At 38.7% G+C, this 27,123-nt stretch overlaps 1 protein-coding gene across 1 annotated transcript in view; it reads right to left on the bottom strand.

Moving 5' to 3' along the window:
* Positions 1 to 27,123, bottom strand: part of LOC117958903 (astrotactin-2-like) — a 264,011-nt gene that overhangs the window by 85,337 nt on the left and 151,551 nt on the right. The window contains exons 11-13 of the mRNA XM_034895621.1: positions 18,345 to 18,495; positions 6,594 to 6,760; positions 4,137 to 4,325 (exon numbers count right to left, since the gene is read on the bottom strand). Coding sequence (XP_034751512.1) covers positions 4,137 to 4,325; positions 6,594 to 6,760; positions 18,345 to 18,495 — 507 coding nt within the window. The remainder of the gene's footprint in view (positions 1 to 4,136; positions 4,326 to 6,593; positions 6,761 to 18,344; positions 18,496 to 27,123) is intronic.

Here is a 27,123-nt window from a genome sequence, read left to right on the forward strand (position 1 = left end):
GTAGCTGAGTAGTCATTACAATTCAACTTGGTGTTAAGTGAGTGGAAGTAGTGCCCTTCCGATATATTTATTGAGTTCATTTGACTGCAGTTACCTAGAGACTGTAGGGAGACAAATCTTTCCACAAAGATTATCAGCCCTATTAAAATTTTATGAGAAGTCTAACAGATAAACAAAAATATGTTCTCAGACTTCTCAAAATTGTGGCCAAAGTAAATGTTTTGTCATCTTGTTGTGTATTTCTTTTGCAGAATCACAGCATTTTGATAAGATTTACAAACAAAGCAATGCATCTTTTGTGTTGTGATACACAATGTATGTAACTTCTGGTGAGTAATTGACACAATATATAATCAAACAAAAGAACTGTGTTCCAACCATAGATACGGTCTATGGTTCCAACAAAATCCTATACCTAGCAGAATAAGTTGTTTTGAACGTGTTGAAAACTGCAAAAGCCAAAACATATCCATCAATAAACAATGACATTAAAGTTCCCATGACATTGTGCTCTTTGGATGCTATTATATAAACCTTTGCTCATTGGAAAGCCATGATGTCTCTCTCTCCCAAGTTCTCTGGGTGGGCAAAGCAGAAAAAGGGGAAGTAACCTTGCTCCTTGTGACCTCATAAGAGGCAAGATTCCTGATCGATCCATCTCAGCTTTAATTTTCTCAAAGGCAGAGCAGGGTACCCAGGGCTCAGTTTACACCTATTGCCATTTCTAGCCAATGGGAGACCATAGGCAGGCTAGTGGAACTCATATTAATGTTAAAAAAAACTCATAAAGTGAAATTTTCATGCCATTGGACCTTATGCCATAGGATTTTAATGGATATTTTGTCCCATCTATCTACTTTCCCCCCATAAAAAGATGCTCAGATCTTTCGTTGCTTGTCTAGTGTGTCTCAGAGCCGGCATGGTGTTTGACTGCTTTAAACATGTCATGTGTATATTATCCCGATGGTGCCCTGGCTTGAGTGCAAATACCTTTACTTGCCGTAGTTTGATGTAACCCAGCGTGTAGAGATGGAGTCTAGAGGCAGACGACCCACTGGTTTCTCCGCTGCTAGAGATCCAGACTGTCCCCTGCTTTCAAAATACTCAAACTGTGCCTTTTTTATCAGTGAAACTGTGCCGTTTGGTGTATTAAAGGGTAGTCCCCAATTGATTTAGCCTCTTTAACCTTTAAGGAACACTTAGTCCTTTTCTCCTATTAGGCTGAAGACGTGTCAGTCATTTATACAAATTCTCTTAAGTTTGATTTTAGGCCCCTTTAAGCTCATAGCTCTTTTGGTGATCAGAGTTCGTAATCCCCCTCTAAATGCTATAGATGCTAACGGTTGAAATCTCTGGAATGCATTAAAAACACATTTGTGCCAGTGTTCCCATCTTGTGCAAATACCATTTTATTCTATGCAAACGATTTATTGTTTATTTGGGATCTTTTAACGATAACTCAATACAGCCAGACATTTGCTTCTTGGTTAGTTTAGGGCACCCTCATATCAAAGGTATCTTCAAGAGCAGAAAAAGACACAGTTGTGCACTAGTAAATCAACTTAACGCAATGTTGTTTAGAACAACTTCATCTAACAGACGTTCATATTTAGAATTAAAAAAATGTAAAGGCATTTTTCGTGCACTTTTCTGTGGATTACTAACAGTAAATGCTACTTTGAGGACTTACAGGAAATTACTGTACCTGAATTACAGCACATTTCTGAGAGAAGACTTCAAAAAAGCAGATTTCCAAAAGATTCAAAGATCTTTCATTTGAATAAGACACGGCGCCTTCTCATGATAAAGTCATGTTACAGAACTGTCAAAAAGAAAATATCTCTACAGTATATGACCCCCAGAGTGACCCCAAGAAAACCTCATTAGGGACTTTTTGTTTTTTGTGGAAGGGCTACTGGAGAAGTTCAGGAATTCAGTCAAAAAAGACTCAACCCCCCTTTTTCCAATAACATATTTTTCTATAACCCTCCAAAATGATTGGGGGTTAAAAGGCCGGACCCTCCCCAAAAATTTAGTGAGGCCTTCTGTTCTGTTTTGGACTTGGCAAAAAAAGGACAGATAACCATTGCTTTTATACAACCATGACTGCTTTTTTATCTAACACATCACAGTCCACTGTTATGATGGCCATTTCAATACATCTACTCAGTAGCATTGTTGTGGAAACACAATAGGCATGGAAACTAAATGCACACTCCATGCGTTACTACATTACTTAAAATACTAAGTTACTCCTCTAGTGAACTAATATTCACATTAAATAAAACACTAAAACATTGAGACCGTTCAACAAAGCACACTGGGTATTACATAATTTAACACATGAACTGGTTGCTATGGACTCGTCATTAGGCTTCCTCAGTCATTGTATATTTCAGCATGGGTAAAGCTGCCGAAGCTGAACATTATCCAAAACTCAATTTCTCAGACGAGCGTCAATTTGGGAGCTTGCATGCACTCCATACTTCTCAAATGACTTGAAAAGGCTGTTGTTTGAAAGATTTAACAAATAATCACCGGGACCGAAAAGTATATTTGAGTCAGTATGGCTGCAGCCTAGAGACCTCCTGGGTGCGTGCTGTCCGCGAGCTTTAACTTTTTAAAATAAAAGCTCGCGTCTGGTTTATGTTTTCGAACCATGGTGTTTTTGATGTTTTAGAACTAAAGAGTACGGAAATAATGCTAATAAATAAAATTATTTTTCAGCAGATGTCTTATTTACAACACAATGGAACTGGCAAAGTAGTTTTATGTTTACATGTGCAGGCGAGATTTATTCAGTTTGGGAAATCGCAAATCTGCCTTACTAAACAGGCATGGACCCATCTGCTAGCAATGGGGGCCGAGACTAAGAGCTACATGGAGCTACATGGAAAAATATGCACCAAACATGTCACTTTGAAATTATGTTGTTTTCATGAATACAACAATTGCATGACCCTGACCTCAACAAAGAACAAAAAGACATTACCCTCCACTAAACCGCTCCTAACATATGAGCCATAAAATATGTCTGGATCTCAAATGATTTAATCATTAATAACACAAATTTCTAAAAGGAAAAGCTAAGTTAACTTATTCTCTGATATAATGTAAATTGTATCCAGTGTGTCATGTACGTATACTTCAGAAATCCTGAATCACAAAAATATACATTACAAAGAACCCATAGGATCTACAGCAGACGCATGATCTGGCTGTGTTTATCCAAGCATAACTATTGTGACCTATAGGGCAGAACAGATAAAACACATTTCATGGTTACTTGAAACACTGTAAATCTATTGATATAGTGTGTGTGTGTTTGTGTGTGTGTGTGTGTGTGTGTATGTGTGTGTGTGTGTGCAAGCGTGTGTGTGTATGTGAGCAAATAAAAGGCAAGACACAGAGATAGTGAGATGTAGGCTGAGCATGTTTTTCGGTGTGTACTGTATTTGTGCATAGATAGACCCTCATCATCTCTCTGTGATTACAGGAGCATTTCACCACAAACAGCATGTGACTTATCAGAAGGAGCCAGGTTTTCAGAGGGCTGACAGTTTAGGGAGAACTGCAAAAGTATAAGTCTAAATCCTCACTCAACCATCCATCACTCTCTCATCCCCTTCTCCCTCTCTCTCTCTCTCTCTCTGACACACACATAAATAGATAAGCACGCACGCAAACAGACAAGCATGCATGCAAACACACACACGCACACACACACAAACACACACACACAAACACAAATCTCTGCAAACACAGATGCGACACCCCAACGGCAAACCCTCACTACTGATACCGAGAGCCGCTCCGCTGAGCTCTCAAACCTTTCTATCCCTCCTGCAACAAAAAACTGGTAAAAGATGACTGTTACTCCTGATGGTGTGTCTTTATGTAAAGCAACATGTATCAAAGGTAGATTGTCAGTGTAATATACACTAGCAAATAAATATATTACCAATAGAATAATGAAATAATGTTTTTGATATAGAAAGATACAAGATTGGTATAAAAGACATGAGCTCCGATGAAGGAAAAGGACAGAACAATAAACTGTATATCCACTAGCCATAGCATTTCTTAATTCGATGAGTGTGCATCTGTGCAAGTGTAGATGTGTGTACACTAGTTACCGGAAGGTCATTTGGAATATCTGTCCCAAGTTGACTTGCTGGGTTTTGTTGTTGTATCCATGCAGCATTTCACCAAACAGGGTGTCATTGAAGTGGACATCCTCCCTTGGGCATTTTGGTCCCTCACAGTTGTCTGACAGCAGGAGGCAGGAGCGCTCGTCCCCTGCTAGTTTGTACTCCTGCACACACCTGAGAAGGAGGAGGGAAAAGCTGTCAATGTAATGTAAAATATGTAATGCATGTGAATCAATTTACACTTGAGGTGAACAAATTTTAACATTAGTAGATGAATTGTGGCATAAATTCTGCAGGTTGATAATTCAGCAAAATGCAAAACACAAAGGGATGTGGGTGACTGACACTGTATGAACCCATACATAGATAATCGCATTTTACTACTTTAATCTACAAATGACCAATTCAGGAAAACAAATCTAACAAGTCCTTATTTTTGGTAGTCCGGCCATCTGTAAAAACTTACCACCAATCTATGGACAGCACCGACCCAGCTAATTACAAACACCAGCAGTCAGAATATGTTCATCTAAAATTGTGTTTCAAACAATTTGGCTCTCATTGTTGTAAGCTTTGGCCAAAATGTCTTTCACATTAGCAAAGCGGTGCACTTGTCATTGTCGAGATTGTGGACACAATCGCTCTGCTGGTAACATAATTCAATGGGACAGAATTCAGCAGACCGTGCATCAGTCACAATTATCATATCTCCTCCGTTTATCCACACAATCCTCTCTTACAGACATGGTTGAGTACCTGCTGCTGTTGGCTGGCGCTGAGCTTTGGTTTCATGCAGCTGATCAGGTCTCAGCGCATCAGTGGGATAGAGGACTCTGCCGTTGTTGGCAGCACTGTCGTGAAAATGCAGTAGACCTGATGGAGCACTGTCTTCCTTCTGCATTAAGGCAAAGCCATTTCCCTTTCAATCACAACCTGACCAATGCCATTGTGCAACAGTGATTGTTAAAGCCAGGATGAAAATATTCTTGATGAAACAAATTCATCCTTCTGACTTGAGTCCAAGTCAATTGCAATGATGACATTAGGGAAAGTGGGCATTGCTGCAAATTGCATTTTGCTATCAGCCTGTTTACTTATAGTGTAAGGGCATCTCATACTGTGGACCTGATTCCAGCACTGGGACCACAATGGTATATGCATAAAGCAACATGACATGATCAATGTAACTAGATCAATATCTGGCTCAGGTTCAATCTTTCATGCACCTTTTGAATATCTGCATTGAAAAATTCAAGCTTCCTACAGACAAACGAGGTACCCTGATTATTTAATGTGACAATTGACATAGATACTACTAGTATTTGTAATATATCATTATTTATAAAAGCTTGTGATCATAGATGACCAAATTATATTGCAAAATTATGACTCGTGGACTAAATGATATTGTGAAGCATCAATAGGATACAACTATTAGGGCCGTCAATCGATTATTCACGTGATTGTCGATAATGTATATCTTAATCGCAAATCATTGCACATTTCATCTGTTCTAAATGTATTTAGAAGGAGTTATAGGATGTTTTTTTATAAGTTTGTAATGCTCTTTTTTTTATTTGAGCAAACACATGTGCTTACTTTATGCAAATGTGTATTTTTTTTTGCAGCAATCCAAAACAATGACAATTACTGTCTAGAATGCTCTACAGAATAACCTCAAATGTATGATGTTCATAAAATATGCTAAACGCATAATATGGCAAACTCAAACCCATCAAGCAACAGATGGGCATATTGACCTGAATGCACCTGAACATAATGCAGTGTCCCACTTCACACTTCTAAAGGTTAACTAAGAGTAAGGCAAGGATCTTTTCATCAGCATATTCTTGGCAAGCAAGTAGTATTTGAGACTCAATGTAGCCCGGTGGTAACTCAATTCCCATCGCCAGTACATGCAAATAACTTCAGCCTTGTCAATAGAACCATCTGGAAGGGCTTTGGAAACTGAGCTTGCCATTCAAAAGACCCTTTTCTTTAACCATTTCGGCTCAAGGAGGTTTGTTTCTGCTGGTCATCCAAATCGTAACTGCTTCATTGCTTCCAGATTTCCCAAACTACGGAGCGGCCCAAGGCCCAAATCACAAGGATGGGTTAATTGCGTGTCAAAAATATTAGTGACATTAAAAGGACTTTGCATTAACCCATTATTATCGCTGCAATTTTGACAGCCCTAGTGATTACATTAAAACAATACTTTTTTATGTACTCTTGGGCAAATGTCTTTCATCACATATACATGTGATTCGGTGATTACACACTGGTAATTTCCATTTGCATATCTCATTTCCTTCATGTGAGTATTTGCCTGAGGAAATATTTCTTGATTAGAAAATCCCTCACGAAACCTATTTCATGAGGAAGCTTTATTTCCAGACTGCAAACACCTTTGAAATTCTTTTTACTGTTAGTTATTCTCACCCGCAAAACATGAGCACGTTGCTGGAACTGGGGTCATCTTCAAGGGGCACGAGCTGCTGGAGACACAGCTGTTCACAGCCTCCATTGAAGCCATCCGTGCAGTCAATGCCCCTAGAGTAGTCATAGCAACCTGAACCATCTTTCATTGGCCTCAGCCCCTCAGGACACTGCAAGAAAAGAGAGACGGAGAACGGAGAGGTGGTGGGAGGGAGATGTAGAGAGGGGGTGAGGAAAACGGCATGAATTAGGGAGAGAGAAGAAGAGAGTAAGGCGCAGAGGTCAGCGTGGGCATTTTAATCAGGATCAGGTGGCAGCAGGGAGACAAAGATAGTAAGATGGAAAAGATATGAAAGGAAAAGTGGGCAGTGAGATTTTGAGAAAGTAGAATCAAAGATGGCAATTATTTTATTTAAAAGGATACAGAAAACATGGACATCTTTAGGTGATTAAAGTGATTAAAGATATGAAACAGTGAAAACTGGCAGCTTAGAGAAATCCTTACAGCTCATCTTAGTACTCGAGGTCTGTGTTTGTTTTTCCTGCCGGACACAACTCCACAAGTGTTATGCTTTCCTGGTGGGTTTTCACACTGACAGGTGGAAAAAAGTGTCAGGGCACTTTCATCGGAGGAGATTAGAGATGTCTACTCATTCCCGAGGCCACCAAGGAGTATTTCCATAACTCCCAAGCTGTAGTTTCTTTAGAGAATATAGATCCAAGATGAAACTGACAGAAGGGAAATTAAAAATCTGTCTGCTACTTTAGCACCATGGACTGCGCCAACGATCTATCAATACACAGCACAGTTACTTACTCTGATATTATTCAGAGCCATCGTCGGGGTCATAGACTAACTGGCACAGTCTCAGTCAGATAAGGGATCGATGGGTCAGGCGGACTAGACTAACATATTCAACTAAACAACCCCTCTGCCCTGGCACTCTCACTGCTACTAGGGGAGGTAGAGGGAGGAAGGCGGGTTAAAGAAGCAGGAATTTGGGCATTTTGCTAACAAGGGGGTTGGCATCCACTCTCAAATCACCTTCTTAGTACAAGCAATGAAAAGAAATTTAGTGTTAGGGGAATTGTCCATTCCAAATCGGAAATAAAAATGGAAACATCTAACTTAAAAAGGGGAAGTAAATGTGTGGTGTTAGATAATATAAACATAGGGGCATCACTGAGCAGAAATATCTCAATTTCACACTTAGAACCTGAAGATGAGGGTCTTAGTTTGAAATCAGCACTGGTGAAGTCAGCGGTGAAGGTTACTTGACTTATTAAAATAAAATCGCTGAGTCACTGTCTGTGAGCAAGCGGGAAGGTACTGCTATCGCAGATGATCATTTTGATAGTTGTTACAGTTAAAGTTCATCAACTAGTTTTAGTTTAACTCTTAGTTTAGCAGTGACACCCAGCAACCTCCGCACACAGTAAATTCTATATCCCAAGCATACACACAAATCCAATGGGGAACACACTGGGTCTAATATCCAAACGTCGGATTGGCTAATTCATGGTACATCATTAAATTTAAGAAGTGTTTTTTTTTATGAATTATAGTTCCCCCTAAGAAATACCAATTAAGCATGAATGCAACAACAGCAGATGGATTCTATAACAAAGCTGGACTCCATTAAAATTTGTAATTTTACTTACCATTAATAACTTGTGGACTTAATAGCCTACTGTTCATAATTTGGGTTGCATTATCCATCTCCGATATAAACAAAAGATTGTTACGCAAACAAAACAAAGAGGTTACACTTGATTAACTTTTCTGCTGGCTCGGCTTATGTGTTAGTGATGGGCAAAAATGCTGTATATCTTTCTGTTTTTTATTATATTTTTACAAATTATTTAATATCCTTAAAAAGCAATGAGCATATGATTTAGTGACTAACAGAATGCAGTAACATTGATCAAATGCCTTATGACTGTATTGTGAATATTTTTATATTGGTGTCAGTGTAGTATTATAGGTACTTCTTTAAATAAAGGAAAGAATATGTTTACCAGGGCAATACGATCTGTGGTAATGCACTACTAGACAACCTCAGATGGTAGCCTCAGAGTGCTAAATATTCATAACAAAGCTACATGAAATGTATTGCACTAATGAGATATTCAGTTTCTTTGCATTTTAAAACATGCTTTGCAGTGTTATTGGGTCAGTTTACCAACATCAAACTGGAAGCCAAACAATTATATCTAGAATATATGTTGAAGTGTTGTTGATGGTGCAGTATAGGATGTTAAAAGAAAAAGAAAAGATAACTGTGTATAGAGAAGCAGTAATCCAGAAATACAGATTTCCCCTTGCAAGAACATCAGAGATTCAGTTTTGTATTGTGTAATTGCTAAAACTGTCATGATAAACTGTATATTCTATGCCCCTGAGTGAGACAGTAGCTGCAGGAAAACAGCACTTATTTATTATTCATTGAAAAACAGTAAGTGATACTATTATGGGTTTATAGTCATTATGGAAATGTTATATATTTGAATATTTGATGGGTATTTCATTCTGAGGCTACAATGTAACACTCACATTTAAATACTCAGACATCAGCAACATGCTGAAAAGGTGTAGTTTTCTAACAAACAACACATCACATTTCAGAGCTTTGAGAGCTGCTGTTATTTCCATTTGTGAGTGTTGATGTAGTGGTTCTGTTGTTTTAAAATAAAGACTGCAGAGACGGTTTGCAGAGCAATTAACGGCACTTAACTTTAAATCGTGTGGGCACGGCCCTCCTTACTAAATACCTTTTTTACAATTATTTTTTAGGCATTTTAGGACTTTATTTGTGACAGGACACCTTAGACATGAAAGGGGAGAGAGAGCGGGAACGGCACGAAGGAAAGATTTAGGCCTGGCAAATAAGGCCTTCAGACAATAATCTCCCGTTAGTCTACATCCTTGACGATACACTTCCAGGATTAAACCGTTGCTTCCCAAACATCCGCAGAATTTCCCTTATTTAGGCCGGATATCTATTGTGTAGGCATTTTAAACTCTGGTCGATACATGAGGACAACTGGTTAATATTTTCTCAAATCTCTGCAAGGTAAATCCAGACAGCCAGACCACGACTAAAACACATTTTAATCGCACAAGGTCCCCCAAAACAAGTTCCTTCCGAGCCTGTGTTGCAGCGGTCTCGCAGCCTACCGCCCATGCTTAGCACCGCCCCAGACGATTGTGATTGGTTTTCAAGAAATGCCAATACCTTGGAGCATGTTTTCTCCCCATCCCTGAATGCTATATGGAATAGCCAGACTCTCCTCCAAGGTGCACTGTAGGAGAGTCTGGCAAAGCGAGACTAATCTCTAATAGACAAGCTGCTGCCGATTGTGTCTCATTCAGCATAGGATGCTTTATTCATTGTTTGCCATTAAGGTGTTGATTTTGTGTTCATTCCATTAATTCATTTCTTTCATTCATTTATCCATATTCTGATTTAGTAGTGTATATTAGATAAATAAATCCTTTGTTTATAAAGAACCTGATTACGTAAGTTTGTAATGAAATATTATTAAGCCACTGTACATCGAGAATTTGAAGTCAGATCGCTGTAGCAGTTTGTCCTTTCAATTCAATGAGACTGAAAAGGCATGGTTATCTGCTTCTTGTTAACGAGATGGTGCCCCAAACCTATTTATTTCTTTAAATCTTAAAAAAAAACTTTCTAATAACCACCATTATACTTTAAATGTTAATTAATGTAAATGAATCAAGTACCCATATACGCTACACTGAGATACAAAGAAAGGATTGGAGCAGAGCTTACTAATGGGAGAGATGTTTGGAAAAGCATGAAAGTTATTACTGCAGCCAGGATAAGAGAAATACAATGTCAGTTCTAGTTCCATTCAAGCTGTGTGTATGAGAGTTAGGTGGGAGGAAAAAAAACTATATTTTGTAGCGTTTTAACATTTTTGCCAGATAAATTGTAGGGAGAGCTATGGACTCAATATCTGTTACTGGGTGCTTGCAAATTGTGTAAAGCATGCTTGTGCTTGCTGTCTCTAGTTTTTTTCTTTTGAACATCTCACCACCAACAAAGTATCAAACCGAAGAGAACAATACTGCTAATGGTGAAACCGCCAAAGCCTTAAATGCCCTCAGAGCCGCAGCTGCGCTTCATCAAGCATAAGAGTTGAATGCAGACAGGAAATAAAGTGTAGACAAAACAGGTACAGTAGATAAGATGAGGATTATGTGTTTTGACATTTGGAAAACCCTCACACTCATGTCAGGCTTTAATTTATATAATACTCTGCATTTATTTTTCAACCTCAAAGATGTATTCCATTATATTTGTATACACTCACAATTGCCAAAACATTTATGGGATATATATATCCTGACTCTATTATCAGCTTAGTCAAAGGTGGGGTGACAGTACAGTAAATGGGACTGTGCAATTTTACCATCAGTCCCAAAAGCTATTTGATGACTGATCACCAGTAGTGGCTCAACTAACAGTATTCAGGGGGTCATTTTCTACTCATTTCCATTATTGCAAGATTATGTTTTCCTATTAAGATCACTATCTCAAAAGATTTAACAAAGCTAGTTTTAACACAAAGGGTAGAAATGAATCCTGAAGAACGGTAACATTAGCTCTCTGTGGGCTGTAATTTTAGGATTATACGTTTTCATACAAATTTTACGATTATACGAATATATTTGTGATCTCTTCGGAGAACCAAACAGTGAAAAAGGTACATTTGCATAAAGCGTCCATTGTTCACACTTATGTTCTAGACAAAGGCCCATATGTTCATCATTCAATGGAAAGGCTCTCCATTCTCAGATCCTTTAACTGGATCTCAAGGATGTAATGCTAAGCAGAACGAGATTGGAGCAATTCATCACACTGATGCAGAGCTGTGGGAATAGCTGCCTATAATTCATAATTGCCGTACATCACTATACGGTTGATTGAGAAGGACTTAAGGTTAGCCATTAGCGCAGGCCACTAGCTACTTGCTCTTTCTGCTCGGGCCACTCTCCAAAGACACAAGGGCTGGAGAAGGGGAAGGATTTGCATTTCAGATAAGTTCTTTCAATCAGGTCTGTAGTGATTCTGCAATTGCAGCACAATGAGCATAGACCAAGATATCTGCTGAAGTGTGGCTGTGTGTGTTGATGTGCTTACAAATTTGCAAGTTCATTGAAATATAAATAATAGCTTAAACAATTAGATTATATCTCACGGACTGGATGTTTACAGTATATACTATCTGTACTCTCTTTTACAGCTGTATGTCTGCTTTACATATAAAACTAAGGTTGTATCCTCTGGAAGGCTGTTGCAAATGAGAATGTTACGACACCATTAAGTACCTGAGCAATGGTATATGGGGTTTAAAATACAAGGCAGGTTTAAAGACAAAAACATAAAAAATAAAATAAAATGCATGAAATATAACTGCACGTACATTGTCTTAAGCATTACATGCTGAACATACATCACCCCTACGAATTAAACTTCACACATGCTAAATGAATGCTATTCATTTCCCCAATTACCCATTACTGCCCTCATCTTTAATCAGGAACTGCAGCATAATCTATTGAGAACTCTGTCTCTTAATGATCTTGTCAAAATTAAGATGCCAGATGTTCATACTTAGTGGCCATCACACATTTCAGAGAGAATACGTAGTGTGAGAGAAGTGTGAACAGTAAGTGATCAAGGACGTGTGTTTGTGTGTGTATATATACACACACACACACACACACACACACATATATATATATTCCCACTGCAGCCTTTGGAACAGTGAAATGCTGTAAACCATAAAGACTAGAGAGAATCTTCTCAATGATAAAAAAATATGGATAAAAAAGAAACAATATGAGGAAGATGTGAGCTGACACTTACACAAAACAACAGGCGAGTCTTCGATAAAGAAGAGCTCTAAATCCCACTGCGGATGGGGGGAGGGGGGAAATCAAATACTTTAAAAGCATATTTGACAGCCTAATCTTGTATAGAGGTGGCAGAGATGCATGCCCTGCAACTCCACTGCTGCTTAAATGGGTAAAATTAGGCACCACAGTTTTATTGCTGCAAGAGCAAAAAAACTTGCAAGGGTGCAATGCAGTCCCCCAGTGAGAAATAAGAAGTCTCAACCCAGCTGTTTGTTCGTTATATTTTTGTGAATTCATACGTCATACTTAATCTTCAGTTCAAAAACACAGTTATATCTCAGCTAAGGCGAATTTTGTTGCCCAAAGGCATAAAGAGACGTAGCTTTTTAAAACAGATTTAGCTTGTCTTAGCTTGTATTTTATATAGAGAATATGACAAGAAGTTTAAGTAGTGTTGTCAAAGTTGAAATGCAATAGAACATATTGATTAAAAATGGTTGGTTTTGATTGGATCATTTTTTATTCAATTTATGTAATTGACAAGATATGATTTATGGAGATTATGAAATTAGCCTCTGAGCCAGAGATACATAGAGATCTACAGCGAGACAGATATACAAATTCACCTCCTCGCAGATTTCACCAAAGGTTATTCAAAAATATTAGCAATATCCTGCAACAGGGTTGCAATAACTATTTCCTGTCCTTGATATCTCAATCTCGGCGCAAACAAAAAAGGAAACCTGTATATAATTTGATGTTGAAAACTGTTAAAAGGAGAGGAAATTTAAACAGTAATCTTTCTCTGGGTATCTAACATGTTACCTGGGCATGAAGCTTGTGTGTTTAAATAATCTTCCTTCATTTATGTAATGTGTGCCTCGGTTTGGAACTGAGACACATTTAATTGACTGAAATTGATTCCAATTCAAAAACTTAGCTCGTCAAATTAAATCTAAAAGATTGGACCCACCGTGAGTGAATGTCCCTTTAAACTATGGCTTCAGTTTTACACAGATGTTGCTCCTACTGTATTTTTACCCCGATTAGGTTAAATAATAATGACTTATTGGATATAACGCATTTTAGTTTTACTGTTGTGCTGCAAATACTTGCTAATATTCCCCTCTCAAGGCTTCTTACTGAACTGTATTCCATTGAACACAGATCTTAGCTCCCACCCTTCGGCTGCAGCAGTGTTACATGCATCTCCGTGGTACACTAAACAACACACTTGATCTGGCATTTAACCAACAGTGGCAGAGTGAAAGCATGAAAGAATTATAACAATTTGCTTTAAACCATAAAACGTTGAAACTCAATGGTAATGAGGTAAACTGAGCTGTGTTGTGCAGTAGAGCAGGGGGAATCATGATGATCAGTTGTCAGGAACACAGGACTGTGGGGAGATCCAGGGGATGGTGGGTAGAGGGCTTTGCGGATGAGGGTTTGCACAAAACCTTTGTTTTGGTGGAGTTGCCATTTTTCCTCTCTGCTGACTTTTTATGCAAACCAGAGGCAACCAAGCAGAAATCTGGCTCCGCACTACACAACACATCATTTAATTTCTGACTTTTGGAGTGTGCCACACATTTTAATAAACCGTTGCATACTGGGACACTACACAAGCGCCTCAAAATGAGATTGGAGACAACATTATGTCTCTTCTCTAAACTGTTATAAATGACTGGAGTTTGACAGGCCAAAATTGAACTTACGGATGATGGTTGACGTTAAAAAATACATCTTTGCCAACCCTGCAGCCAAACAACTTCACCAGAGAAGTCCCAAAAGGGACATCAATTGATGAAAGATATGGTACTAATATCCCACCATCTGCTCTGCCTCTGCATACGTCCATTAGAAAAACAGATACTGTAGCTGGATACAATAATGTCCCATTAAGACAAACATTCCACCGTTTCCTACAAGAGCAAAAAACAGTATGATGCAATCGTCAAACTTGAAGTTTAAAAATGACGAGCCACCAGGAAAAGCCATGTTTACAGAGTTTTGAACATCACGAGCAGCCCCAGGAGAGTTCACAGAGTGCATGGGTAATACCCCTTTCTCAAACAAACACAGTGGATGACACGGTACATTGGCCACAGATTCAACGAGAATTCGACCATTCATTCCACACCACCTGGTAAATGCTAGATCGTTCACACAACCCTCAACTAAATGATATGACCTACACTTCTCTTCTACTGTGTTGCAAACATAATTAAATAAAACTTTAACTCCAGTCTTCAGCATCTTTTTGATGAAGAGAGATTCATGGAAGAAATATGTACTTTAGTGTAATACGTTTTTTTTTCCTTCTGTTCCAGCAACAGAAGTAGATGATTATACGATTTGTAAAAAATGGAAAGTTAGGGAACCTCCTGCTAGGTTAGCTGATAACACATCATGCTCCCATAATGTCTGGAATTTAAATCTGTCTGGAGCGTTGTCTGGTAGCCTATTTATTCTTCTGCAACAAAAGGGAATTGTATTGTGCACTAGATTAAAAACAGCCTCATTACTTCTGTTCTCTAATCTGTTCTAAAGTCATAAAGGTATGTCTTATGTTATGTTACAAAATGCTCCTTACAAATGGAATATTTTAAAACTCTAAACCAAATTTAAAGCTTTAGGGCCCTATCTTGCACCCGGCGCAGCGCAAGCCCAACGCAAATGTCTTTGATATTTTAATACAGTCTAGCACCTACGTTGTTTAAATAGCAAATGCACCTGCACCCATCTTTGCGCCCATGAATAATGATATAACTACATAGAACAACACCTGCTTTCTTCCTTTTTCAAGCAATATAGTCACAACTATTTGCCTTGAAGCATTTCCAACAACCATCACCTATTTCACACAGTTGACAAAAATAAGCGTGATGGAAACAGCGGTGTAGGCTGTAATGTTAACAGCACAACTGTTACGCAGCACTGTGCTACTGTAATGCATAATATGACAAACTGTTGTTTGATGAGCCAAGTGATGAAAAAGTAAGGCGCCAGTACAAAAACATTACCTGTCTGAAATTGCTAACCAGCATGCACAACAGCTGCTGTTATCAGCAGAGGTTAGCGAGCACAAGAATAAACCACCTGTCATCCTCTCCGGCTCAGCAGGAGCAAGGAAAGGAACACAGGCCAAAAAAAGGAATAAGCAGTGTCTCCAAAACAGCACTCAGACTAAAATTTAATTCATTGTAATGGTACGTCTACTGTCTTAAGAGCGGCAGACAGCCTTGAGGGACAGACTCTGATAATGGATTTTAAGCTGTCTGTATGGCATGTTATTGCTCTGTGTTGGCACCCACTCTGACAGGGGTGGTTAAAATAACACCAGCCCAAAAGAGTCAGAAAAAGAAAAGAATGCCACTGTGCCTGTGATCCTCTCAGTTAATCTTTGAAGACTAGAAGGCTTTGTCAGTCGTTTTGTCTGCGTAATCAGCCGCACACGGAGGCGTGAGAGTGTTCTGAATCATTTCGGCATAATATTTCATCCAACATTTATATTTTCTGAAATGGTGAGTTGAAAGTAAATCTTTTCATGCTTACTAAACCCCTAAGTGAGTGAGAATGTATGTATTCTCTCTACTATATCTTTCCTTTACTTTATTTAATGTGCTATTTACTAGCAGTTCTTTGACATAGTTGACATGTTCGCTTATGCATGTGTGTGTGTGAAAACTGTTAATTAAATATGCCACGATATGTCCAGGGGCTTGACGTAAGAAAGAGTCTAATAAACAATCCAAAAGCTTATTGGCATATACTCATTCATATTTTATAAACATTTTCTCCCATGTCTACTACTTTCCACCTCTGGGTCTAATAAGGATTCATCTTACCAGCATGGCTCTAGTATGGTAAACTTCTCTGCCCCGGTATAGAATGCAAATGCTACTACCACTGTGAAAATACATAAAACATGATTGGAACCACTGTTACGGACACTGTAATCATTTTTCAGGTATCTGCTATATTACACTATGCAAAGCATCTATGTGAGCTAACACGACTACTTTTTTGTATTAACAATGATAAAACAAACCCTGATGTGAAATATATTGTTTTAATACATTTCAACACACTATAGAATTATTTAAATTAATCACAATAATTTGATTTAACCGCACAAAAACATTCATTCACATTTTATTTAAATGTTGCATTTACAAAATTGGTGAGAACATTAAAAAAATGCCACATGTGTAGAGAATAAACTAAAGCTTTATAACCTTTAAAATGTCAGAGAACAAACAGAACAAGGTGTGAGCTGGATGGAATTTGTCGGAAGCTGCATTTAATTGTTCTTTGCAGGAAAGTGTGACACTGTGCACCATCACTGTTCATGCAAGAAAGTGTTACCCATATTTTTTAATTATCCATATTGCGGGTGCTCAGGTGGCACAGCAGAAGAACACCAATCAACTGCAGAGATCTAGGGTTATTATAACACATTATCAAATAATCAGTAACAAAATGAAGAAAATACTGTGAACATGTATGGGGCCATAGGCAATTACCACTATATGTAGACAAAAAACATATCTTAGTCAGCAACAAGTAACAGCAACAAGCTACTAAATACTGTGTGTCAAAGGTGGAAATTGTTTTGGTTCTGATTAATGATGGGGATTATGAGTCAGGTTTATTAATATAGAGTTGTAGTCATGGTAACACAGTAGGAGGTAAATAGTAGAGGGATGAGTTGCAGAGGCAGAATAACTGTATAATCTGTATAGAAAATGCTGAAAATATTACAAGCACTATGTTGGTATTTAGTTTATTGTACAAAGTCTATCATCTATGGTATGGAGTATTGCTGGACAACAGAGTCAGGATTGCTATTAATCATTTGTGATTAGTATCAGACCAAATGTTTTTCATGAATATTGTAAATAGAAGGTTTTGTTGGAATAGAGGTCTTTAGGTTAAAAGATCAGAAAAAAAGAAAGAAAAACAAAAAAATTAACTTAACCGTGTTTGTCTTTGGTCGGCACAAACTATGAAAAGACCTGTCAATTCATAACCTTGTATTGTTAATCTTTTTCAGAAAAGCAATTTGAGTGTTTTTATTCAATTCAAGTCACAAGTCACTGTAAGAGTGTCACATATACCTTAACCAGACTAAAGACAGGCAGTTTCATGTCAGAGTATCTGTACGGTTAATACCGGGCCACACACTACAGCAGTGTGAGTCATAACTGCTTCTTAAGCATAGGTGCCAGTGTGTCCATATATACTGTACACTAAAGAGCCTACAGTAACAACAAAGACTACTAATCATGGCTGTAAACAGCACATACAATATATTATAGATTACTTGCAAATATAACAAAAGCCATATTAGGATGCAGCAGATGGCATGCAAATTTAATGAGTGGCATTGTCTTGGGAAAGAAACATTAAAAAGAGGTGATTATGTAAATTAATTAATGTTAGAATATATTCAACACTAAGCAGTCTTTTAGCTGCAAATAACTTTTGAGCTTGTTGTTTGTTTCATTAACTGTTTCGAGCCAATACATGGAACATGTAAAATGGTAGCATGCCCAGACTGCATATCTGTAGCTTCTGTGTATCTATTCAGACTAAAGTCTTGATCGCAGCATTACTAGTGTGGCGCTAGTCTGCAATTGGTTGTCAACACCATCTAAGCTCTGCTAGCTCTGCTAGCTGACAGCAGGCTGATAGATGAAAAGTGTAACTGCTGTGCCTTTCATCCTTAGGTCTATCACAGGCAAACATGTCTTAATCTTGGATCGACCCTCAATGACAAAATCAGCAGCAATGTATTCATGTCAGCATGTAATCAACAATGGAAGTAAAACCAGCAGATGCCAACTGCTTAGACTTACCATGCAGCCGGATGAGTCTAACTGTCTGTCAGTCACACACTTGAAGTTCTTCTTGCAACCACCGTTATCTTTGGAACAGTCACGGGCGGGCCCAAAAGATGCCAGTAGGTCCTCCACTGTCTCAAAGTAAGTGGACATCATGGCCTCTTCCCTGGAATCAAAGAAAAGAAAAAGATTATTTCCCACTGTAAATTAAGATACACCATTACTATTGTATAATTGTTCTGTCTTGATAGAAAACTTACATTTTTTCCCGACATGTAATCAACCGCTTTTAGGTCATTTTATGATATTTAAGAGTTAAATTCTTTTTAATTTCCTGTCAATACAGAGTGCAAGACTTTTTTTTTAACTGAGAAGAGGACTAGCTCTGACAAGTGGAAAGCAGTCTCTCATAACCTTGCTATGTGCAATTAAGAAGCCATCAATGCTTATGCATAATGGTTTGTTGGTGGCATTGGTGGCCTTAAGGTTAGAGACGAGAGCTTGTGACTGGGAGGTTGTTGGTTTAATCCCCAGACCGAAAGGATAAAATCTGGGTGGGGAAAAGTGATAGAGCAGCGCTTGTTCCTCCCTCATTTCCACCACTGAGGTGAAGCAAGGCCCTTAAGCCCTTAACCTCCAACCTCCAAGCTGCGGAGCTGCTTAGATCAGACTGTGGCAGCTTCCAAGAATGTGTAACTGTGTAAATGTGATGAGGGCATTTCAGCAAAAAAGAGACTGCCTCTCAGTGAACCTTCCTGAATAAATAAAAAGTATTGCTTCTTTTGACATGACAGTTTCCACTATGAGCTTTAGTTTCATTGACTGGCAGCACTAAGACGAACACTACTAAACCCAATCCAATAGTTTAAAATTACCCCAGGGCTTATATTGTATGGTATTCCGTTAAAATTGCCCCGTCTATTTTTTTGACAAGAAAATTTTTACAAGTTACATTTTGTCTACCTGAAAATCAACGGCCTTACCTTATTTTCTGTGATAAACATGTATTCCTGTATCAAGTCAGAAAATTATTCTGGATATGACCACTTATGTTTTTGTCCAAGATAAGAATGATCACAGAGTGGATTTTTAACACAAATTAAAACATTATGACAAAATACAAATCACACTTTTTTACTATTATTATTCAGATCAATCACACCATTTTTGATTGTGTTCTAGTAGAGACTGATTGCATTCCCTAAACATATGTTATCTCAATTGTTTGAAGTTGACATAAAGATAATATTTGTTAATAGATTATGAAGTAGAAAAAAAAATTCAGAATTGTTTTTAAAACCCCAAATAAGTCATGGGTCAATTTGACCTGAGGAATACAAGAGGGTCCCAAAAGGGAAGACAATACAAACGATCAACCAATCAACATTTATTCATATAACACTTTACAGCAAGCAACAGGTGTCCAAAGTGTTTAACATCAACCAAGAATAAACAAACACAACATTCAATGAAAGACAAGAAAAAAACACATGAAGAATAGAAAACAGTTAACCAGTTGCTTAAAATCATCAGAAGAAGAGGAAAGTTGTTCTACCACTAAGTTTTGATTTAAAATGAACAACATCCGTTATAAAGCAAATGTCAAGAGGGAGCTTGTTCTAGAGTTTTGGGCCAGCAGCAGTGAAGGCCCGATCGCCCCACTATTTGTACCTCGACCTTGGGACTTCTAAAGTCCGTAGATCTGAAGACCGCAACAGCCGATTTTGCCCACCCAGAGTTAGAAGCTCAGATAAATACTCCGGGGCAAGGCCATTTAAGGCTTTAAAAACAAACAATTCAATTTAAAAATCAAAAAAGCACCGGAAGCCAGTGTAGTGTAAAAAGAATGGGAGTGAAGTGTGCACTTCTAGAAGTATTTGAACAAGGGTCAAAGGCGCTATAAAAACGTTAGTTTGGTAGACTAGGTGTGATAAGAGGGTGAAGTTGCAACATTGGTGCATAGTTTTATCAGGTTTGGTTAGTGTTCACACTGCACTTTGTCAAACACACCAAAACTTGTAAACAAATGTCACAAGGTCAAAACGGTGGCTATTCTATTAAACGAATAATTCAAGTGAAACTTGGCTGACACTTCTAGCCTTAGACATAATGGAGCAACACCAAGTTTATTATGTGCTAGGTTTTCTGGTTTTGCTTTGGTGATTTAAATATTTTAAAAGAAGGCAAACAATATGAGCACCTGACAAGACAGCGAGCAGAGGAGAGGGCGGGCTGAAAAAGGAGATTAGGAGGAGGAAAGGAGGTTGTCACACAGACAATGAACAGTGTATGGTCATAATAAGTTATGAATTTGAAAGTTATTCGCCCTTAAATCATATAAGTCTGTAAGTTGTGTGCAAGGTAGACATTTCCAGCTACTTCCATGCACTACTTTTTGGTTCACCTCCTATGTTTGGGTCGGATGGAATTCTTATCTACGGGGAACAGAACTCAAGTTCACTTGGAAGTAAACCAAGACCCCCGTTTCAAGCAGACCAGAGTTTGGTTGCTTTGTTTCTATCAGAGTTTGAATGACATTTCATACCACCCCAAACGAACCAGACTATCCCATGAAACGCTCCAGGACCAAACTGCTCAGGTAAGAAACCTGCAAAAGCCGTTTCAAAAGTTTAACTGGAGAGATGCATGCAGGTGTTCATGCGGGGTAATGTCTGTGGGACCAATCGGTGGCCCGTCCACATTATTTGGAGATGCTTGTCACGGTGTTGATTGAGAGCATCAATAATCTCTCAGGACTCATCCAAGGCAAAGTTAATGGAAACAGAAAAAGATAAAATCAAAAAAGGAAAAGCACACACAAATGCATGCATATACACTCAAACACAAACAGAGGCAATAAGACATACAATTAATATTTTCCTCATTTCTTAATTTGTCATTTATATAACTCAATTGTATTTTTGTATTTAATTTTTTTTCTGAAAAATACAGTAGGATAGCATATAGACCAAAGAGACATATATTGCCATCTCTGGAGCCCAAAATCTTTTTGCAAGTTTTAGATTATCAGATTGGGATGAAGTATGGTTAGAAGTCTTTAGGTTTTAGTACTCTGTGTGTGTATGTGTGTGTGTGTGTGTGTGTGTGGGGGGGGGGTGGGGTTAGGGTTTAAGGACCAAATCAAAGCCTTGTGGAAGCGGTGTCACATTATTCCCAGAGGTAGAAGATCTGAATATCTAGCATCCTGCCGTACCATCTGGCGGTCTTGCTGTGCAAAGGGCGTTGAAAAACTGGAGAACCAACGGACACCACATTGTGAGATGAAGCGGGCAAAAAGGCACGGTAGGAAGGATGTCCCATCCACACTTAACCGAGTTTACATATGCTCTGTCTGCAACCACAGCTGTGCTATTGGCCTATACAGTCACTGAAAATCTAACAAATGAAGGCGAAGACGGCCATCAACGGACACAACAGAGATAAGCAAGCAAGTGTCAGTCTGGTACTGCCAGGTCCACTTCAGTTTGAAATAAGTCGGTAAAGTCCAAGGAGGAATGCTGGATCTTTGCACTTTTTTCCAAGCAATGTCAGCTTGACCAGTGCTGTACAACTCAGCTGCTGGCTTCATTTCAGCATGCTCAGCCATGCCCATACGCTGAGCTCTGCATGTCTGCTGTCAAAGTGAACAAAGGGGTAAGCAACCCCTGTGTTTTTCTTTGCAACAAAATAAAAGCACTGTCTCTTACAATGGGGGCTCAGGGACCACGGTGCGGTGTGATGGTGACTCAACTCTACAAACAGCAACAAGATATTGAATGATGGGAAGACAGATAGCCTGCTGAGCAAGGAGGATTTTGAAGTATTGGCACTGTTACTGTACTCGGGTGTGTATGTAGCAACGTTAGTGCAACTTGACATATTGACTTTGCTGTTAAGTTGACTGAAACTTTAAAAAGCAACGATTACAATGCCATGTATTTTGCAAAAGATTTTTGTACATTTTTTGCTAAAAGAATATAATGACATGAATATGTGCTTTAGACAAAGATGAAAGACAAAGCATTAACATTAATAAAAAAAGTTTGGAATGCTAGGTACAGAGCATTGACAAAAAACCTTCACAAAATATTTCATCCAAAATGTGGATATTCTTTCTTTTGATTAATGGAGCAGGAGTTTGTTTTTGTAATCCAAGTATATGGTACTGTAGCCCTCTGGCTGTTTGCACTCTGTGTTATTATGGCCACCCAATTAACTTTGGATAGGGTTCTTCTGGTTTGTGCATCCATTCAAATGTAGATATGAATTACATTTGGTCAACCAGTCAAATTCATTAAAGGATATCTCAGCCTTATGTTTGGGTTAGCATTTCTGGGATAGCTGCAGGATATGTAAACTGAACTCACCAAATAAACAATAATAACAATAACAATAATAATAATAATAATAATAGCAATAATAATAATAATATCAAAAATAATAATAATAATAATAATAATAATTAGGATGCCCAAAAACTGCTACAAAGTTCACTTTTGTTTGCTCTACCATATTTAGTTTTATACTTGGTAGAGTTGATGATTTATTGTTATCGCCACATCTCTTCTCTCCGCTGCTGTAAATTGTTTTTTTTAGATGAATCAATGCAACTCTCCGTAACCCATTCACCTCCAGTCACCATCCAGTGCCAAGTCCTGCTCCACATCCCATCATCCAGATCTTCCCGCCGGAGATGTGAGTTGGTAGTCTGTCAAAGAGGGGCCTCCTCCAGACATTTCCAATTTATCCGCACTACCCGTTTGGGCTTACCAAGTCTGTCAAGAGTTTTCCCCCTGACCCAACCCACCACCAGATGGTGATCAGTTGACCACTCAGCCCTTCTCTTCACCCAAGTATCCAAAACATACTGCCTCAGATCAGATGAAACAATTATAAAATTGATCAGTGACCTTTGGCCTAGGGTGCTTTGGTACCAAGTACACTTATGAGCATCCCTATGGTTGAACATGGTGTTTGATATAGACAATCCATGAGTAGCAAAGAAGTCCAACAACAGACAACCACTCTGGTTGACAAGCCCTTCATCTGGGCCTGGCTCTAGATGGGGGCCCCGGGCTTCTTCCGGGAAGGGTCACTCCATTTCTACTTCGTTGTCTCATAGGGTTTTTGAACCATTCTTTGTCTGGCCCCTCACCTGAGACCACTTTACCATGGAAGAGCCTACCAGGAGCACAAAGCTCCAGACAACAGAGCCCTCAGATTCATAGGGACACACAATCCTCTCCATCACGATAAGGTGATGGTTCCCGGAGAGGCCCACTACCACCCATAAATAGGGACCTCATTGAGAGATAGTTTATTTGTGGGGGGTACCATGGCATCACTAACCCCCTAAATATACTATCTCTCAATGGGGTCTTATCACCAAAGACTCTATATCATTCTAACTTTATTGTGGACCATTTCATAAATACAGTCTCTCCTGATTAAAATCATAAGCCGGAATCATTTGTTTTGTAAAATGTTCCCATGAAACATAGTTCAGCTACAAGAAATACATATCCCTTTGCTCAGCTCACAAAATTGATTAGTTTGGACAGATGAAGTCATCCTTAGTCTACCTTAAGGTCTGGCCATCAGTAGTTGTACACTTCCATAAAAGACAGGCTGCAGGGTTATTCTTAATATGGTAGAATCCTTAACCACCTCAACTGTCTTGATGTGGAGGAGTAGGAGCCTAAAACTATTTTTGGGATTTCTGATCCTCTTACTAACCTCCAACCAATCATACAGAATGAGGCTGGACACTTTGCGGAGGTCCCAACCTCTTATATTCTCACTATAATTCTCTAGGTCACAAACCAATGCTCAAGTCTGTGGTGAGAAAAAGGCTAAATAGAAAATCAAGATGTTTCAATCAAGACCATCTGATACTACACTTGTTGGAAGCCCCCAACATATTTGCCTTTTTCTAACGGCTGCTCTCTCTTCCTGGATGGTTTCAGGCCATACCCAGTGGTCACATTCAGCTGCAAACTGTTTGATGTCAAAGATCATAGAGCAATGGAGCCGGAAAGACAAGGTCATCCAAATACAGTAGAAATGATGCCATATCATCAGCTGCGCCTTGAAGAACATCAACAACTTGTAAAAAGGACAGGGTGCACTCTTGTTAGAGTCTGATGCCCATATTCAATGTGTTGACTTCCTGCCAAAAAGTGAAACTGATTTCCTTACTGTACTGAAACTGAATTATTTTTTCTTGGGGCAAACAAGCTGGTTAACTGTTCCAGAGCCAAGGACCATTGCAAGCCGAAATGTAGAGATCAGTGGAAAACCTCTTGGGCAAAAGCCAAGGGTAGAACAGATTTAGTCAGTGAGCAATGAAAACGCCCTTAGAAAATGGGATGTAATCACTTTTTGTGGAAGGTGTCCAATTTGGTGAGTGGAGACGAAAGGTACCAACAAAATGCATTTGGGCTCACCTCTATGCACAGATTTGGCTCTGGAGCCAAACTCCTTGATAGATGGAGGACTCTCCTACTCAGGAATTGTCCATGGCGAGATGTGCCAGGCAGTTGTGGGACTACTGATAAATCACCACCTGGCTGCTGCACAGTTAGACTTTATCCAGGTGGATGAAAGGGTGACCACAATGTGGCTGCTAATGTACAGAGAAAAACTATTACTGTTGTTTGTGCATATGTACGTTTTTGGTTGCTAGGCAACAATGGCTGTTAAACTGTTACGCCACAAATTTGAGACGTGTGAGAACACTAGGCATAGGTGAACTTGAGTTTATTCCACAAAGTGTGGATATTTATTCTAAATCTGGATAAATGCAGGTTAAAAATGGGGCAGGCTTTATGTTATAAGCACCAAATTCATTGATTTTAGGATACACATTTTAATTCTAAGGTTTGAAAGTGTTGTTAAGCAATGAGTCACAGATAATTAGAACACTCTTGCTGATTGTGCCTATTATCTGCATGGGTTGATTTGTCTGAATACAATCTGGTAGCAAAAACTGTAGTATTTGTGAAGATAATCTCCATTGCATCTTTTTCTTACACATGTCTGTAAAGACATGCCATTTCTCAGAAGGATCCTAACCCATTAGACCCAATCCTCGTTGAGTGTCTCTGGAGGGCCTTCTGCATTGAGGGGGAGGGTAGGGTATTAAAAACAGCTAAACTGTGGGATGCACTCTCCAGAGTCACAGAGGAAGCATCAGTCACCCTGAATATTGAAAGTTCATTCTCTGTTTTGGTCTCCCATGTCTTATTCTTCTTTTCTTTATTTGGCAACTTAATTCTTTCTGAATTAGACAGGCAACACATGGCATTCTGTGCATCAGTTATTTCTGGCAGGCACTCAAAGCATTGACAAATGATTCCTTAATTCATAGGAAAACAGGGTGGGGAAGGTGAGGCAGACAAATAATGGGTTGCCTCAACTGTGAGGTGCATGCTAACAGGCTCTTCTCCTGGATATTGAGTTGAAGATGAAAAAAACAATCAATTTTCAAGATCCCTGTTGCAAGACAGTCCAGCGAGAGGTAAAATGGGAAAACAAATGCTAAAGAAAACAAAAACAAAAACAAGGCTATAAGAAAGTATATTATAATGTTGCACAACATAGTAAACCATGGCACAGAGTGCTGAAAGTATTCAGTAAAGTTTGCCTCTCATTGTTTAATGAACCGGAGCCTGGTAACTGATCCATAGAGGTGTATGGAAGAGCAATGCACTTTATTTGGATACCAGAATCAACAGTATATCCTGATATTTATTTTCCAAATCATTAGCGAATCAAGATCACCTCTTTTGGCACTGTGACTCTGTTGCTTGACCCAGAAGCACATTGGTTGCATCTAAACACTGACTAATGTACTTGTTATTAATCTCCCTCTTGCTTTTCCAGATGATGAATGACCAGGCGATGTTGCCCAAAGTTAGAGCGCTGCTCCAGCATGATTACGGAGCCCGTTATTGGTCTGCCCCGGCACTTGATTAATGCTCTTGTACCAGCTTCCTACAAATATGCTGACTCTCATCAAGCACTTTTGTCATCGAATAGAGTGCATTTTCTTTAAGCTTGCTGCAATCACTGAGGAAAATTCAAGTGGGTAAAAAAGGTAACCCTAAATGATAAAATAAATACTGATACATAAATTCTTTGAGTTGTAAAACATTTTTTTCTGGAGATTAAGAGTAAGAGAAATTGATGTACTTAAGGTTTTCATAGTGTCACCTTTTTGCAGTTGCATTGGGTCACTGGCACATTTTAATGGTTCGCTTGATCACAGGGAGTGAGGTCATTAATCACCAGTATGGGGTGTCAGCGGCTACTGAGAGTGATTAACAGTTCCTTATCGACAGATATACTAGTCTTGGAGCACAGTTCAGAGTGGCTGAATTCCTATATTCTGGGATGTTCATGAAATGTTTGTTGAAACATTGGCTTTGGCCCAACATGAAGCAGCAGCCATGCAAAGCTACAATTAGATAAAATTCAATTTCAAACATTGCTAATGGGACACTGAGTGAGGTCACTAATTCTTCAAATATGACAATTTGATAAATTAAGATGTTTGGGAAAAGACTACACAGATGCACAATTAGTCAAAGCTTAACTTCTCCGCTTTACAGTTGTAGACAGAAAGATAATTTTTTTTATATAGTACAAGTGCAAGGTAATTTTAAATGACACATAATTAATACTGGCTTGGAAGTTCAGCATATGCAATGTCTCGTTGTTTCTCACCGACCTTAGAAAAAGTCTCAGCCTGACTTCCAACACTGGCACTGCTATATGTTTTTAAGGTGTTTTA

The sequence above is a fragment of the Etheostoma cragini genome, chromosome 16 (genome assembly GCF_013103735.1).
Source record: "Etheostoma cragini isolate CJK2018 chromosome 16, CSU_Ecrag_1.0, whole genome shotgun sequence".
In the NCBI taxonomy this organism is placed as follows: domain Eukaryota; kingdom Metazoa; phylum Chordata; class Actinopteri; order Perciformes; family Percidae; genus Etheostoma; species Etheostoma cragini.